General features: G+C 51.1%; 1 protein-coding gene across 4 annotated transcripts in view; it reads right to left on the bottom strand.

Annotated features, from left to right (window-relative positions):
• Positions 1–17,599, bottom strand: part of SASH1 (SAM and SH3 domain containing 1) — a 299,031-nt gene that overhangs the window by 77,335 nt on the left and 204,097 nt on the right. For all 4 annotated transcript variants that reach the window (XM_028510426.2, XM_036024863.1, XM_028510425.2 and 1 more), the window contains exons 3-4: positions 13,515–13,565; positions 13,333–13,382 (exon numbers count right to left, since the gene is read on the bottom strand). In XM_028510426.2, coding sequence (XP_028366227.1) covers positions 13,333–13,382; positions 13,515–13,565 — 101 coding nt within the window. The remainder of the gene's footprint in view (positions 1–13,332; positions 13,383–13,514; positions 13,566–17,599) is intronic.

The raw sequence follows: 17,599 nt of genomic DNA, 5'->3' as shown, positions 1-17,599 counted from the left end.
CGAGCCACGCTGGCCACACTGGCTGCTGCCGAGTGGTCTGGCTGCAGAGGGAGCCAGGGAGGGACCTGGGGGCAGGGGCTGCCAGTGTGTCTTCTGCCAGATGCTCTGGGGGGAGTGGGGGAGTCCGAGAAGCCACATCTGAAGGGCAAAGGCGCAGGAGCCAGGGGCCTAGGGGACCCCTGCTAGCCTTGCTGACAACATGCTGGCGGCACAGTGGCAGCCACCCTCCGGGGCCTCCTGGTGGCAGCACAGAGGACTGGGTGGGTCCTCTCCACGGCGACCACCACCATAAATAACCAACTGAACCTTCCTATCGTCTCTGTCTCTCCGCCCCCCTCCACCCCCAGAAACGGCAGGTAGAAATGTTTCCCGTTACAAATACCGTGAGAACAGGAACCCACACTGACCCGTCTGCCCAGACATCACTTTGTACTGAGGCATCATGGACACGCAGGGTCATCAGTTCCAGGTGCACTACGCAATGATTGCGTATGTGCGTATGCTGGGAAGTCACCGCAGAAAGTCTGGTTAGCATCCGGCACTGTACCCATCTCGGTTGAGATTCCTGCCCATCGCCTGTGTCCCCCCTCTGCACCCCCACCCCTGCACCCACTAAGCGGCTCCCTGTATGAACCTGGTCATCCTGCTGGCTGCTCTCCCTCTGCCCTCCGATGGCTCCGCATCCTCCCCCTCTGATCCTGTGGTTTTATCTGCAGCGACGCCCCAGCATCTGCTGGAGACGACTCCATGCCAGCCAGGCAGTGCCGCCGGGGCCGCCACAATGACACGTGACCTCCGCCAGCATCGGCGGGGCGGCCCCTGTCCCACTGGTGACTGAGACGTGCGGCCGAACCACAGGGCTTCAACCCGACAGACGAGAAACGGGTTTTGGCAGACATTCGCAAAAGCAAGTGGGCTGCTAGGGCAGCTCCTGGGGAACGGGTTCCTGGCTCCTGGGTTCCCCATCTGGAGAAGCCGAGGCATTGCACCTGGGCGGGGCCCGAGGGTCTGTCTGGGCAACCAGCCCTCCAGCTAGCTAAGGCTGACGTGGGAACATGCACGGAGCCACCGATTTACCTCGGTGAGCCCTGGGAAACACGTCCTCCTTGTCCATCCCTCCGTCTCCTTCCAGTCCTACGCCTCCAAGAGACAGACAGCAGTCTCCCAGGGGAGAATTTCAAAGAAGCAAGCAGGATACAGTGAGATACAATACGAGCAGTTAACATTCTCCAAGTGTTATCCTGTCGGGACAGTGTTACTCGGACAAAGCTTTTAGATAAGGGGTTGGGGGCTGGGTTGAGTGTTGAGCAACAGAATCCATTCCCAGTGCCTGGAATGCAGGGGACACTCCTTCAGGGCTGGATGACCGAAGGAGCCGGTGGATGAAAGAATTTTAAAAGCAGGGGCATAATAAAAAACAGGGTCTGCCAGGTTTGGGACCTTCGGGATCTCTCCCCTTCACACTTGTCTCCCTGTCTCCAGGGGGGCATCCAATCCCCAACTCCCCCCCCGCCAAACACAGACAGTGGCTCCAACGTGCAAAACCTACCACCAGGCAACTCCTGAGCTGCTCCCATGAGCTGCGCTGACCTGAGACATGTACTCACCCCCACCCACCCCCGAGGTGCTGCACTCCCGCAGCTCAGCACACCTTGCTTCTGCCTGGAACGGCGGCCCCCTCCGTTTATGTTCCCTAAGAAACCGCCCAGCCAGCCCTCCCATGCCCACTCCTTTGGGGACCCAAAGCGGAAATGTAGTTTAGCTCAGCTGGAGGGCATCTCCCAGAACCCCTCCCTGCACGGTTCCAGGTCAGTGTGCGTGCGTGACACGGGACAGTCATGAGGGATGTGGTCAGCAGAAGGAGACCAGCAGCCGTTCTCTTTCTTTGCTTCAAGATCCGTGCAGGACGCAGCTGACATGTGTCATCGCATGTCCCCAGGTCATGGGGCACACGGGGCAGCAGCCAGGCCGGCAGTGCTCACATCCCTGCTGAGTCCCCTTCTCGGGCTCTCTGAGTCCCAGACCCGTGACCTGTTCTACTCCAGAGGAAGGAGGGGCGCCAGGGGCTTCTGCAGGGTCCCTGTGCCATTGGAGGTGGAGGTGGTGAGATGACATGGGCATCAGCCCACTCCTGCAGGTGGCAGTTTGTCCTCCTCCCCCAGTTTGTCCTGCACCTTTTTCGCCCCAAGTGCCAGTCCCGCTGACCTCACGGCACATCATCGGCCTCACCTGGCTGCAGAGCCAGCCCCCATGAATGCTTAAGGTTGAAACGCTGTATAATGACGTGCCTGAACATCAGCTTCTCCTACAGAAGCTTGACAGACACCGAATCTCTGTGGTGCCCAGCTCCACACCTGTCCCCCAGGGGGACAGACTGCCCCTCCTCCGGCTGCTCCTCTGCACTGGAGTCACATGACCTTGTGCCACGGCGTCTTCGGGCTGCAAGAGGACAGCTACCTTTCCTCTCCTGTCCACCTGGCCAGGACCCACACGCACCCATGTGGCAGAAATATGGAGAAGGTTTACTCAGGGGAACTTCACTAGCGCCCAGCCCATCAGCGGTCCTCCCTCAGCACACGGTCCTGGTGTGCCCCCCCCCCCCCCGCCACTGTGGGGGAGTCTACAGCAGAAGGACTGACACCACCGGACAAACAGGTCTGGGTCAGAAGTCCGCCTCCGCCTCGCCCAAGGCTGCGGTGATCTTGGGAAGCCGGGGAGCGGTTCTAAACCTCAGTTCCCTTACCTTAAACGACTGTTCACCTCCCAGTTTTGTCAGAAGGACTTACACACAGGAATTGCAGGCACGGGTCTTCCCTTATCCTTGCCGGAATAGGAGTGTGTTTGTGCACCGGCAGCCTCCCTCCCATCCCACCCTCCTCCCGAGCCCGGCGTTCGGGCGGCCTCACCTGCAGAAGAGAGAACAGCCAGCAGCCAGCCGCCACACGGAGTACTTCCTGGCCATCGCGCCCGTCTCCCGCGTCGCATAGAAAGGACGCGAGGCCCCGCGTGTGGACGGGAGCCGGGGCCGGGTCAGCTGGAGGCTCCCTCCCCAGACGAAGTCCAAGGCGACAGCTGAGGAGGAGGCTTCTGGCACAGCTGCCCCTGCCCTGAGCCCCTGCGCTCTGGAATGTCGAGCCCTTCAACTATGCTGGGAGACGCAGCGCACACGTGAGCGGGCGCTCATCCGCCCGCATGCACGCACACCTCGGCGCATGCTGGTCTGCGAGGGACCTGGGGAAACGGTGGCCGTCCCTGCCCCCCCCCCCGCCCCCAGGGCACGGAAAGGAGAGCCCAGGTGGGAATGGCACACGTGAGGTGGCTGCGGACATCAACCAGCTCTGTGCGAGGACCCTCCCGACCAGCCTGAGGGTAAAAACCACAGCCACACTGCCCTTGTCCTGGGCAGCGCCCCACACGGGACAGAGCAGGTGGGGGGCAGGACGAGGGGAAGGCAGGCGCCTGTCATGTGCCAGGCACGGTGCTAGGCAGTCTGCACAATGAGCTCAGAGAGAGCTCTTAGGGTGCTTGTTCCATCAATTAGGAACCTGAACCTTAGAGAAGTTAAATCCACAATGAGCAGAACATACATTCAGGCTCAGGTTCCGTCCATATCAAGCAGACACTAAGGATAGCAAGCTGCCTATGTGGACAGTCTACGCAGAGGTGGCTGGTGCCAAAGCCGTGCTTTGGGCCGGGTCACATGTGAAGGATGGCCCAGGCTGGAAGGGATCCGAGAGTCCACCTGACTCACATTTATCGCTGTGTAACTGAGTTGGGGGACGGGGGTGGTGGGGAGGCGGAAGGGGGTGGGGTGTGACCCAGATGGTCAATCACAGATGGAAAGTGTACTGCAAGCGCCAGTGCCCTGGACGGTGACCTTGCCCTTGACCCCACAGCCTCGGCAGATGGCTACCGGCAGGTAAACTGAGCAAGGCAAAAGAACAGATAATATATATGACATACTGACGCCTGGTGCTCGGTGCAGCCCATTCCCTCGGTGAAACCTACGCTCGCTGTTCTTGTTCCGCCTGCACTTCCCACCCTGGCGAGCTCGAAGGCCCCCGAGGCCGTGGCCCCCGGGTCTCCTCCCTCTAACAGGAGGACGGACACTCCGCGAGGACACATCCACGGGAACCAGGCCAAACCAGCGTGCGAACTGTTCTAAAGGACACGCCTCCACACGGCTTCCTCACGCCGGTACCCATGTGGCACCTTCCCCATGGAAAAACCTGGTGTTCCCCTCCCCACCCACAGCCCTGCCACAAACAGGATGTGGACACAGGACGCATTAGTCTCGGCTGCAGGCACGAGGCCTGACCTGCATTTCCCGGCAAACTCGCAGACCTCATCCGCAGTTCTCACCAACTCTGGTTGGTGCCTGAGGAGGGCTAAGGATCCAGGGGGCCCAGTGCCCGCGGGTCTCTAGCGTTCACTTCTGGGAAGGAGGACGGAGGGGCTTGGAGAGCCCCGCTCGTCACACAGGGGGAGAAGCCTGCAGGACCAGAGGCGGCACCGGCTTCCCCCCAGACACCAAGCCGGGGCCCGCCCTGCCCAGCCTCTGGAAACAAGCTCACTGAGGGTGAGGGAGGGCCCAGTGGGGAAAGAACTTGAGGGAGACTTTCTTACGCATCTTAAGGAGGCTGGATACAAAGTTACCAAAAACTAGATTCAAAGTTCTATTCTTAATGGAGCTGTAATAATCAGAATTTCTTTCAAAAATGCACTTAAGCAGCCCTGGCTGGCGTAGCTCAGTGGATTGAGCTTGGGCTGCAAACCAAAGCATCGCAGGTTCGATTCCCAGGGCACATGCCTGGGTTGCAGGCCACGGCCCCCAGCAACTGCACATTGATGTTTCTCTCTGTCTCCCCCTTCCCTCTCTAAAAATAAATAAAGTATTTAAAAATGCACTTAAGCTGAAGCCTTGTGTGTGAGAGTACCTTACAGGACCTGCCCAGAACAGGTGAATCTGTACAGACAGAGAGCAGGTCCGTGGCTGCCCAGGGCTCGGCATCCTCAGGAGACAGAGGCATGATCGCCAGAGGGTAATGGGGCTTCTGTGGGAGGTGATGGAAATGTTCTACATTGACCTTAGTGGTGGTGACACACACCTGTGAACACCTTTGGCTAAATGCACAACTTCTATGGCATGTGCACTATATCTCAACTAAGTAGTAAAAAAGATTTAATTTATTTTATTTTTTAGAGGGGAAGAGAGAGAGAAAGAGAGGGAGAGACAGAGAAGTATCAATGTGTGGTTGCCCCTCATGCACCCCCTATTGGGGACCTGGCCCGCAACCCAGGCATGTGCCCTAACTGGGAATCGAACCGGTGACCCTTTAATTCACAGGCTGGTGCTCAACCACTGAGCCACACCAGCCAGGGCTAAGTTGATTTTCTTAAAAAGTAGAAAACAGATGACCACACAAAAACTTGGATATAGATGTTCATGGCAGCACCATTAGTGACAGCCAAAACCACCTTAAATCCACACCAATCAATAAACAAAATGTGGCGCATATATAGCAAAAAGGAACGAACAATGGCTAACCCTTAGAAACATGGTGCTACGTGAAATAAGCTAGTCACTTAAAACACACATGACTCCATTCCCACGAAATGTCCAGAATTGGCAAATCTATAGCGACAGAAAGTTGATGAGCGGTTTTTCAGGGCTGAGGGAAGTGGGGGCATTTTACGGAAGGCAGATAAAGAGGGGGTGACGAGTTCTGCCGTACCAAGGCACAGCTCGGGGCGACAGCAAAGGAAGGACTAGGTGTCTGGCAAGGGGCTGCCCCAGGCAGGTCTCCAGGCTGGGAAATGGGACTCGGCAGAGACGGGAGGTCTGAGGCAGGCGCCTCCACACAACAGTTCGAGCCCATGGGCATGGGCGTCTTGGGAGCGCTGGCAGGCTGGATAAAAAGCCCCAGGGGAACACCCCAGTAAGGGGTGGGCAGACAAAAGGGAACTGTAAAAAGTGGGCAAAGTGTAAGGAGGAAGCCACAATGTCACAGACACCAAGAACGAAGGGAGAAGTGGGGCCAGAAGGGAAGTCGGCAGTGCCCAGTGCTGCAAGGGTCTGCCCGTGGGGGCGGCGGGGGGTGGGTGTCTCTGAGATAGTTATGGTTTCATCACTGGCCTCGGTAACTGGGGGAGCCGAGACATAGCATGATGGTTGATCTCCTTGGGGTGAAGGAGGAACTATGTGGGTCGGTGCACACTCACCCATGCCTCGTGCATCCATTATTGAAGATGTAGGTAAAAGACCCAGAGTTCCGAGTGGGAGGGGACCACACACACACACACACACACACACACACACACGTACTGTGGGCCACTGCAAAAGTGGCAGCAAAGCCCAACAGCCGGATGCTTCACCTCAACCCTGCAGATGAGGGGAGGCTCTGGGAGAAGCCGAGACTAGAGGTGCATTTTTGAGGGTGGAATGGAGCTTGCCCAAGTAAGGAGCGTGGGAAGACGGTGAGCGTGGGGGACAGACACCCTTCCAGAAGGAGCATCAATTTCAGAGGCACGGCACGCCGTGGGAGAAAACATGGCTGGCCTGAGAAACTGCAGGAGCTTCACCCCGCCTGGAGAGCAGGTCAAGGGATGAGGCAGGCCACGGGCAGGCTGAGGGCAGAACACAGGGGCCAGGAGGAAGAGGAGGAAGGAAGAGGAAGGAGAGGTCAGAGGCAAGCGGTCTAGAAAGCCGCAGGTGAGTGAGAGGAACTGGAACTCAGGAACGCATGCAGGGAGGGGCCTCTTCCCTGGGGTCTCGGAGGGGAGGCGCAGACCGAGGGTTTTCACGGGGAGAGAAGAATGTCGACACCATCAAAAGAATGATCAGCCGCCAGAGGAAACAAATCCGAGAGCGAAGCGATGTCCAAATGGAGCGAACGCCTGCATTCAGGACATCCATCAACCGGGGTCCGTCCGTGTCCTCCGACTCCAGAACACCGCTCCGCTGGCCTTCCCTCCTCTCATCTATCTTCCCTCTCCCGTCACGCTGTATATATATATTGTTGGGCTTCTTCACCGTAAAATAGTTCAAGTGTAGTCAGAGGTAATGAAAAAAAAGTGAAGCTTAAATCAGCGAATGTTCAACTCTGGTGAAAGACTTAGTAGGAAAGAGCTTATAAATACTGGCTAAGGCAAAGCTTGGAGATTTATTTTGGGCCTTCTTGCCTCTACAAATAAATAACTTAGCCCCAGCTTATACACGAAGAAGAGGGGAAAACGTGCTCCCACTTCCCAGGGAACCGCAGGAGTGCATGTTTTAAGTGCTGCTGTTTATAGAATGCTCTCAGTTTGCCTCTAACCTCTCTATCGGCACAAGCAAGACAACTGTAAATAAGTCTCTGAGATGATACCTTAGTGGTTAGGAGCAAGGGTTCCCTCCCAACTGGGGTCAAAGCTGGGCTCTGCCACTTTTTAGCTGTGTAGCCTCGGGCAACTTAGGAGCCTCTCTGTGCCTCAGTTTCTGCTTTTGTGAATGGGCACGATATCCTACCGAACCTCACAACGGCCCTGTGAGGCTCACACGGGCCAGCGGTAAGCGCTTAGATCGGCTCCTGGCCCATCATAAGCATCATTAAACATCATCGCCTATCTCCTGCTTTTCCCTTCCCAGCTTTCAGTCCGTAAGAACCAACCCCATTGAGTCTACTTGCATCTGGAAACACCCAGAAAACGCCAGGAGCTCCCCCACAGTGGCCTCCCCAGAAGTAACGAACTAAATAATCCTGACACGGAGCTTCTGTGTCAGGCAACTAGCTGATTTTCAGACTACCCTGTGTCTATACGTGTATACATACACATAAAAGAGTGAATGATCATGGGAAATACCACTAGTTTCCTACACACTGTCTGCTCCCCTTCCTCAGGAGCCCGCTGTGTTCTGGGCAGCCATGAGCTCAGCTAGAAACTCACTTGTCCAAACTCCCTTCTGGCTATGCAAGTGCCCCGACTCTGGGTCCCCTTTCTTTGCTTCATTCTTCTCCAAGGCACCATTTAAAACATACAAATTGCTTGTATTCCATCTCCCTACATGCGGCTCACGTCCCTGCTTCACCACAAGATCCCAGACCCCAGCACGGGGTCCTGGACACCGAGCCAGGGCTCCCCGAGCAGGTGCTGCAGGAGGGAGTTGGGGGGGGGGGGGGCGGGAGGCACAGTGCCGGCCGTGCAGAGGTTCTCAGAAAGCTTTTTACAAATGTACCTGTGGCCTTTTGCCCTCTGATCTTTTTCCCTTCACCCTGTTTCTCTCTCTCTCCTTCCCACCAAAGCAGCAGCCGCTTTAAAACAGGAGGTCACACACACACACCCCCCAAAAAGGCGACAGTCTGGGCCCCCAAAAGCTTGCCTGGGACCCCGTGCCAACCTCGGAACAGGGATGTACCCAAGGAACCTTGCATTTGTTTATGCTGCTATTTGTCACGCTTTATGTTGTTTGTGGCTAAACTCATTCCTAACAGATACAGTTACAAAGATATTTCCAGGCAAAAAAGACTTCCTTTCCATGTAGTCTTGAGACCACCTGGTAACAAGATATTCAGTGACGTTCACCCTTCAGCCAGTTGACACAAACCCAAGATTGGTATAACAAAGTAGGTAACCTCATCAACAACCAATATACAGATATCAATAGAAGAAGTTCAAAAGAAAGCTCCCATGATCTTTTTATATTTTCAGTGAAAGCTCGTGGAGGCACCAGATGGTAAGAAAATAAGGGTGAATGAGGCCTTTGTCGAACCAGGCGGGGTGGATCTGTTTTATATCCCCTACCTACCTACCCACCTACCTACCTACCTACCATGCAGGTCACCCACATCTCCAGCCCAAACAGAGCCCCAGCAGCCCCACCAGGCAGGTGTCCAGGTGCAGGGAGGTCAGGTGCGTTGGACTGCTCTCGCTGTCTGGCTCCCCTACCCAAGGCCCCTACCGAAGGTTCCGTCTCTTTGGGTCAGACCCAAATTCCTGTCATTTAAGAGTTTAAACCTATGAAATGCTAAATACCCCTAGGAAAGAAAATGTTCGGTTTTGTTTGTAGCAATCAGACATTTGCATCATAACTAATGCCTGATTCCTGCCTTAAGCAGGTTTTCGCTGGGAAGAAGGAAAGAAGCGAGATGTGCCCAGGCTCCAGAGACCGCTGGGGGAGGGCGGGGCTGTGGGTCTGCAAGGCAGGGGCCCACAGGGCCAAGGGCGCGACCCCCACGTTGTCTGCGTCAGTCGACTGAGGGCTGGCTGCTGTGGGATCTGTCCGCTTACATTCACCGAGCTCTCTGGCCTTTCAAGTAAAACGCAGGAAAAAAGTCTGCCCCTAAAACAATGTTGCCTCAGAAGGCTATTTTTGTTGGCAGGTCACCCCTCCGGGGCTTGAAAAGCTACCAGCACGCATTTTGACCTACAGAACAGCAGGACTTTGCCTCTCGGAGTATTTGCCTTCTCAAGGACACACAAACAAATAATCCAACACGAACACTGCACTCCACCCACTCCAGTTATAATCTGACCCAGAGTGTCCAGAGCGACACCTCAATCTTTTCAGAAAAAAAAAAAAAACCTTTCTGGGAGATTTAATCCAAAATAATTATCAACTTAACAGTAAGTACCACCATTCTGCAAGTCACAGTAAAAACTGATTCAAGCAAGAGTCATTAAAGGAATCTGAAACCATCAGGTAAAAGTTTGATGAGGAACAAGATATAGATATATGTGGGGGAGCCTTGTCTACAGAGCACCCCCAGTCACCATGGATGAGAATAAGTCTACCAAGACATGATCTGCTTGGGGAGGAAAGGTGGCCGATCTCTCGAAGGAGAAGGACCAAGAGCCTTTTCCTCAGCGGTTTTTACTGGGTTCGTTTACACAGGAATTCAGGTAAAGCTCATTACTCATTGCCACGGAGTAAGGATCAAATAACAAGGAAGTCTGAGGGCCTATTTTGAGTCAGGGTCAGATAGCTGAAGAGCTGTAAAAAACTTTAAGGAACAAACTTACTTCTTCCTTGGACCCTTATCATTTAATTGAGAGCATTCTAAACAAAGCAGGTTTCACAGGATTTTACATATCCTTTCTTAGGCCTGATCACCCGGGGAGCCCGCCCTTTCCAGCACAGAGCTCCACCACCCTCTGTCATTGTTTGAGGCTTAGGTGGAGCAAGGGAAGTAAGGCAGCCAAGAGATCAGGAGATTTTCTCACAGACAATGAGGACTCAGGCTATGTCAAAACCAAGGGGCGAGGGTCCATCACCCCCTTTTGCTGTAGCCCCCAAAGTCCTTCCTTGGGGGCCTCTCATGTGATTGTGCCTGTCTTAGGTCGTCCCCCCCCTTGGGGAATCTTACCCGTCATTGGCTAACCGACCAAGCATTGGGGGCCAGGCAGGGTGAAGTAAAAGGAGCAGAAGCGGTGCTCCTGCCAGGGAGATAAGCTTTGTCTCCTTGGTGGCTTAAGGTCCAAGGTCGTTCCCTCAGCCTTAGCCTTGGTGGGGGTTACAGCTTCTGATACCAGGCAGGGCAGTTCCCAACAGATACAATCTTAGATGATCTCTCACACAGTATTTTTTCATTGCAAAGGGGAAACTGTAACTTCTTAGAAACCCAACAGGCATCACCTTGATCAAGTGATTGAAATGAATATCACTATTGAGGAGTATTTCACAAAACATCTAGCCTACACTCTTAAAAAATACCAATATCATAAAGAGGGAAGAAAAGCCAAGAAATCCTTTCAGACTAAATGTGACAAGAGACAGGACATGTAAATGCCATGAACAATTTTTTTTAAAGTGTTGGATTGGGCCCTGACTGGTGTGATTCGGTTGGCCATCGTCCTGCAGAACAAAAGGTCAGGGTTCGATTCCCTGTCCGGGCACCTGCCCCGGTTGCCGGTTCAGTCCCTGGTCAGGGTGTGTACCAGAGGCAACTGACCCAAGTTTCTCACAGCGATGTGCCTCTCTCTCCCTTTCTTCTCCCTCTCTTCCCCTCTCTCTAAAAATAAAAATAAAGAAAATCTTAAAAAATAAATAAACAAAAAGTGTGGGATTAGGGGGGAAAGTGCTGTAATAAACATTGCTGGGACAATTAAAGAAACTTGAATATAAACTATATATTGGGAAAATCAGGATTAAAATTCCTCTACGTGTTAATTATACTGTGGTTCCATAAGAGCACACACTTGCCCTTAAGAGATAAATGTTCAAATGTTTAGGAATGTGTGCCGTGATGCCTGCAATTTATTCTCAAATAGTCCAGCAAGAATAATGAGTGATTTATGTAAGAGAGAGAAAGAGAGAGCAGGAGTGTGCAAACTGGCCAGTCTCAGTGAAGCTTATGTGGAAGTCCACTGTACAAACACAAATTTTCTATAATGTAACATATTTTTTTCAAAAGTCCTTTATAGCAAAAAAAAACCCCACAATTTTCAAATGTACTAATAAGAAAATGAAGGACAAAAATGTATTTAAAAACCTTCAATTTACTTCAACACCTAAGTTTAAGTTAACTATTTAAAAGAACAAAAACAAAATGGCAGCACTACAGATGAAGAGGTTGGGGCTGTGTGCGTATATGATTTCAATTTTTTGTTGTTGTTGTTAACCTCAGAGGAGGCTGTCATTCTCTCTCTCGGCCACAAGAGTCATGCCACATTTCACTAAGTGAAGGCTACAGACACGGAAAGAATGACTACCCATAATTAAGGGGAAGAAGAAATGCCTAGCCTAAGATTAGTACAAATTCGGTGAGTCACTTCCCCTCCAGAGGAAAAACAAACAACTCTTATTTCCTGAAGGATTCAGAAACCGAGAGAACACCTGAGTTCTCAGCTTGAAGCAGGCCATATAGGTGGCACGCTAGGTCAGGTGAACCTGCGGCCCCTCCACTCAACACTTCTGTCCACTCTCAGTTCACCATCACCACAGTGCCTCTAGTTTCAAAGTCGATGTCAAGTCTGATCTCCTGGCGACTTCAGCCTCCACATGACTAGGTTGCTGGGAGAATACATGCAGCTAAAACAAAGGAAACTCATGCGGACTGCCCATCCGCCCTCTGGCCTTGAGTGGGCAGTGGCATTGGCTTTCTTTTGCTCGTCACCCCCAGCATCCCCCGGTCCTGCCCCAAATGTGCCAAGCCCCTTCCACAGAGAACAGGAGGTTTGGCCATGCGACCTCTCCTCCTCGGAGCTGCCCCCGGCGTCCAGCTCACACACGTGGACGGATTAGGCAGAGCTGTGCTGCAAAGCACACACACGCTCTCCCAGCGTGCGCTTTTCATTCCAGAAATACTTCGCTCCTACACCGCTTCTCTGTGTCTCTCCCGGCGTGAAACGGCGTGAGTGGCCCCGTGCCAAGGGAAGTGTCTGTTCAAACATGTGGGCTTTCTTAAAATTTCTTTACCTCGGAAGCTCATAAATAGAACATTCTAGCATAATTATAATGGAATAAAGGAGAAAAGAAAAAGGTTAAAGGAAAAAAAAAACCCATTTGTGTTGTTTTATAAAGTTGCCTGAAAGAAATACTGGGAAATACAACCTACAACATAGAATTATCTTCCAAGACAGTAAAAATTACAGGGTCCAAGTCAGGACAAGGAAGCAAAAATATGACCTTTAAGGCTGGTGAGCATTTGCCATCTCGGTCAAGGGCGTTTATTCCTGCGCTAAGATCACCCACCAAATCAACCACGGAGGAGGGTGTTTCAGTCACTGTTCTATTCTGGACAGTCTTGTCGCTTTGTATACCTCGCTGCTTTAGGGCTTCCATCGTATGTCCAAAACTAAGAATGTAAAAGAAGAAACCCATTGTGGATGACTTAAATGTCTTTTCCCTTTCCCCAATAAATACCTTTCTCCAGGCATTTATTTCGAGTTGGCCCACGATGAGCCGTGTGAAGTCGATACCTCTTCATAGAACCAGCTGAATGACAATTAAAAACACACTCTTGTGACCTACCTACACACAGGGGCGGGCAGAAGTAGGTTTCCAGTTGTGAGTACGCAAAAACAGTTTAATCTTGTATTATTATTTATTATTTGATTATTTACCTGTATTATTTCTCTTCATGTTGGTATTTCATAGCCTGACTTATGATCTATTTTTTAGGTAACGATGATGGCTGGTACTTTAGCCGACAACCAATGAGAGTGGATCCTTAAAAACCTACTTCTGCCCACCCAGGTACATGCATACACACACACACACACACACACACACACACACGACACACGAGGGAACTGACCTCCAGCACTACAGAACACACACAGCAGGATCCCCCATCAACACGGACCCCAAAGCACCTCCGCACGGCACTTCGGACCCCGGGCAGGGAAACTTACTTTCTCTCCACTTCTGGCGTTGACGCGGCGCTGCAGAAGCCCAGCGACTCCTAGGAGAGAGAGTGCACAGCGTCAGCGCAGGCGGCACGCAGCCGGCTTCGCCGACTTCGCACCGAGAGTATCACGTAAGAAAGAAGGAAGGGGCAGCAGCGCAAATAGACGATTAAAGTCGTGGTGCTTACTTCGATCTGGGACCGCAGCTGAAGTGACGTGGGGCCGGCGTCGGGTTTCTCCTAAAACAGAACAGATGCCGCTTTTACTGAGGCTTCCAAACGTGGCCCACACCAGCAAGACAGACAGATTTGTAACAGGAGCCGGGGGAATCTGGGAAACACCAGGGCACAGGGGGAGGAGGCGGTGGGGAGAAACAGACTTTCTGGAAAAACGCAGGCGTTTTTAAAACGAGAGCTCTAGCCTCTGAAATGAAATGGAGCTGGTTCCCAAACTTCGCCACTGCTGACAATTCCGTGAGGTCGATCCAGCTGAGGAATGCTGTCACAGCTAACGGTGGAAGGATTCTCTGGGTGGGATCAAACCCTCACCAGGACCCGGAATTGACAGTGACTTCTCTGGGGTTCAGGGTCTTTTTCAACAACAGAGTCCCATCTGATTTTTTTAATGATTCTATTTATTTATTTTTAGAGAGAGGGGAAGGGAAGGAGAAAGAGAGAGAAATATCAATGTGTGGTTGCCTCTCACATGCCCCAAATTGGGGAACCTGGCGCACAACCCAGGCATGTGCCCTGACTGGGAATCGAACTGACGACCCCTTGATTCACAACCTGTGCTCAATCCACTGAGCTACACCAACCTGATTTTAAAGTTCTAAACAGTTCCAAGGCATTTAGGAATGCAGGGCTAGTTGTCAGTGTCTTTAGGGAAGTGGAACGTTACCTTGGTATTATCTCGCAGCCCTAAAAATCATCAGGCTCCTGCAGTACAAACAAATTAGCCTAGATGAAAATTTAAAAACTAGCAAAAAAAAAAAAAAAAAAAAACCAACTCTCAGCATCCAGTTAATCAATGCAATAAAAGAAAAACAGTGTGAGTACTACACTGAAGATCACCAAGTCAGAAGCGGCAGCAGAGGATTCCAGCAATGTCAGGGATAAAGCCATGTGGGATGGATCGTACTCTCATTCCACAGTTTAAAAAACAAAACAAAACGGTATCCCCTCCCTTCAAAGAAAAAAAAAAGGAGAAATAAACCTTTTGATGAAAGGTTGCCTGTGATGAAAATAACACACAAAATAATCTCCGGCAGCACAGCAGGAGAGCTGCACTATTACAAGCGACAGAGGGCACCGTGGGAAAAGACGAGGGACACGGGGGAACAGGGCACCACACTGGTGTTTCTCCTCAGCGGGGCCACACTCTGACTCTACACGGGTGCTGACGTGGGGGAGGGCCTCCCCGGAGTGTGCTCTGGCGCCCAGGGGTGGTCCCCGCCTGGTCAATGAGTCAAAGCAAGACAATGGGCAGTTTGGGTACTATTGCTGACAGTACGCAAGTCTGAAGCATTGGATTCACTCTGAGCTTTGCAACAATCCTGCCGTGTGTCCAGGACGGCTCCGTCCTTCAGGGCTGCACGTGCGCTGTGGGGAGGCTGCTCGTGAGCCTCAGCTAACGCGCAGGAAGTAGGAGCAGGCCGTCTCCAGTGTGACTTCTCAGGGGCCATCTGACTGTTCAGTTTTACTACAGCTGCCCACTTCATCACCAGCCTGATGGCAAAACTAGATCCATGTTTTCAAAACCTAGCAGTAAAACAGTCCAACGGGCCTAACTCAGAGTCAATTCCTAACTGTAAATAGCTCACAGGAATCCAGGACCAACACAGACTACGAAGTGAACGTGCTGGGCTGAGTCAACCTAAGGACGGGGTGGTTTGGGTCAAGGAGACTGAAAGAGGAAAAAAAGAGTGTTGTAATGGACTGGCACCCCACCGACCCCTGGTCCAAGGGTCTTACTTGTTGCGAAAAAGAGAGTGGTGTGAATCCATCCATAGCACTTCTCTCTCCTTGGCATCCTGGTTTTTACTGCCACCTTTGTTCGTGACAGACAAATTTGTGTTTTGGTCTCAAACTTGATACTCCATTTTTATAAGACAGTGTATGGAAATGTTTGGGTTGCAGTCCAAGTCCCATTGATGTGACGTCAGACTGGGACATAATAACAAAAGGGACACGAACTTCTGAGGTTCCTGGTGCCCAGTCCAATCGTGACCCCCCGACAGCTCACCGCTGAGCACTGCAGTGAAGAAACTCACCAACTTAAACAGCAGGTGGTACACGAAGGTTTATTCTGCAATTCTTTTATACTAAATCATCCTGTTCAGGAGTCAGTGTGAAAGTCTTAAGAGTGATGATGATAGAACTCTATTAATTCCCCTGAAATTTCCCCTAAAATTGTCCCTTTAACTCCCAACTTCAGTAGATGCCCTTCCAAAACAATCAAAAAAAGAAAAAAGAAAAAAAGAAGAAAAAAAGCCTGATCCGACTCTCTTCCCTTCTTCAGATCTCAACTCTTCTTCAAACTCTAAGTCTCTACCTCACTAGGTAAGAGGCCACAATAGGACGTTTTCTGCTAGTACTGCATATTATTATCTGCATTTTTACAATAAATTGTATTTATTGAGTGCATCCTTTGTCGCTCAATATCATAAACATAACATTTTGGTCTGTTATGCAAAAAGTCATAAGAAGCAGGTGCTTGTTAACAACCCCATTCAATGTCTGACGATCAGAAAGGAACACTCCAAACACTTCAACTTCACATGTTACTTTGTTACTTATAGTAGACATTTGGGTGTGTTGTAGCTACTTTTGAGGAAATTGGCAGGCGTGTGTACTTTGATGTTTAATGTATTAAAACTCGCCCCTTTAAAATAACAGACCTAGTGAATGTTTCCATGTAGAGCGTGTTTTATCAGGAACCGGAAATGTTAAACAGGAGCATTGGTACCGTGATGTTTCCAGTGGTTCTTCCCCACCCCCAGAACATCCCACGAAATGTTTTTCAAAGTAAATATTAATTTAATCTCTTAAAGATAGACTACCATCATTGTTAAGAAGCAGTTCTTAAACTAAATGCATCCTCAAGTAAAAGATATCACACAAATAAGAAGCAGCTTGTAAAACTGTCCACTAAGTAAGGACCTATCTGATGTTTGGAGAGAAAACAGAATGGACTATTGGAAAATTCCATTATTATGACACTGATGGATGTCACATAATATCCATGACAAAGGCGCACAGTAATTACTAATTATTGTCATGTAGGAATAAAAATATACAATAAAAAATACAGCAAACCCTTGTGGGCCCACAGTTGAGCCTGAGAAATGGACCACTACAGAGTTAAAGCCAGCAGGTGTTCCGAGATCCGCTGGGAAAAACACCTGTGCACAGAGTATGAAACACATCTTACTAGAACCATCGAACAAACATACAGAAGGGCTGGACAACTTTCTAGTGTTTAATCACAGAAAAAAAAATACTGGAATTTTTTTCATGGCCCCAGGTGGAGTGGAAAACCAGGACGGACTCAGACAGAGGGAGAACCGGCCGCGTAGGCAGCAATGAAGGTGTTGCCCGCACAGCAGAGAGGCGGGGATTCCGGTCGGATGGACAGGGGAAGGCTCCTTGACACCCTCCTTCCGTGTCCAGTCTCCAGGTCAGGCTGCCCCCTTCTCGGCTTCCAACTCAACTACCCCCAGTTTTGGGGAGGAGGCAGGGAGCCAGCGGAAGGAAGTCCTGATGAAGGGGAAGGTGGAGTGAGAAGAATAAAGGGATGACCTTGATGGCCTAGCCCCAAACTACTTTATTCAGGGAAATACTGATGGTTCTTAATACAGCTTCCGATTTGGAAATCGTGTTGACGAAAACTGTAAAAACTGTGACTACCGCTAAGCCACAGTCACTAAGAATATATGCGTCTTTGGGAAGTGTTATGAAAAGACATGGAAAGAGATCACTGGGAAATAAGATTCTTCTCTCTCTTATCAACATATTCTGTGTTCTCCCTCAATAACACATGCAGCAGTTACTACCACTATGTAACAAAGCAACCCAAACTTAGTTGCAAAAACGACAAGCCTTTGGTTCTGCTCACAGATGCTGTGGTAAGACCTCAGAAGGGGGACAGCAGGAAAGGCTTGTCTCTGCCCCTCGGTGCCCGCGGCCTTGGCCGGGTGGGAGTGGCTTGATGACTGAGGTCACCATCACGGGGAGGTCTGCTCCCTCGCAGGCCTGGAGGCCTGCTGGCGAGC

The sequence above is a fragment of the Phyllostomus discolor genome, chromosome 4, assembly GCF_004126475.2.
Source record: "Phyllostomus discolor isolate MPI-MPIP mPhyDis1 chromosome 4, mPhyDis1.pri.v3, whole genome shotgun sequence".
Classification (NCBI taxonomy): domain Eukaryota; kingdom Metazoa; phylum Chordata; class Mammalia; order Chiroptera; family Phyllostomidae; genus Phyllostomus; species Phyllostomus discolor.
Note: the sequence above shows the minus strand (reverse complement) of the source record. Positions and strands in the feature narration are given on the sequence as shown.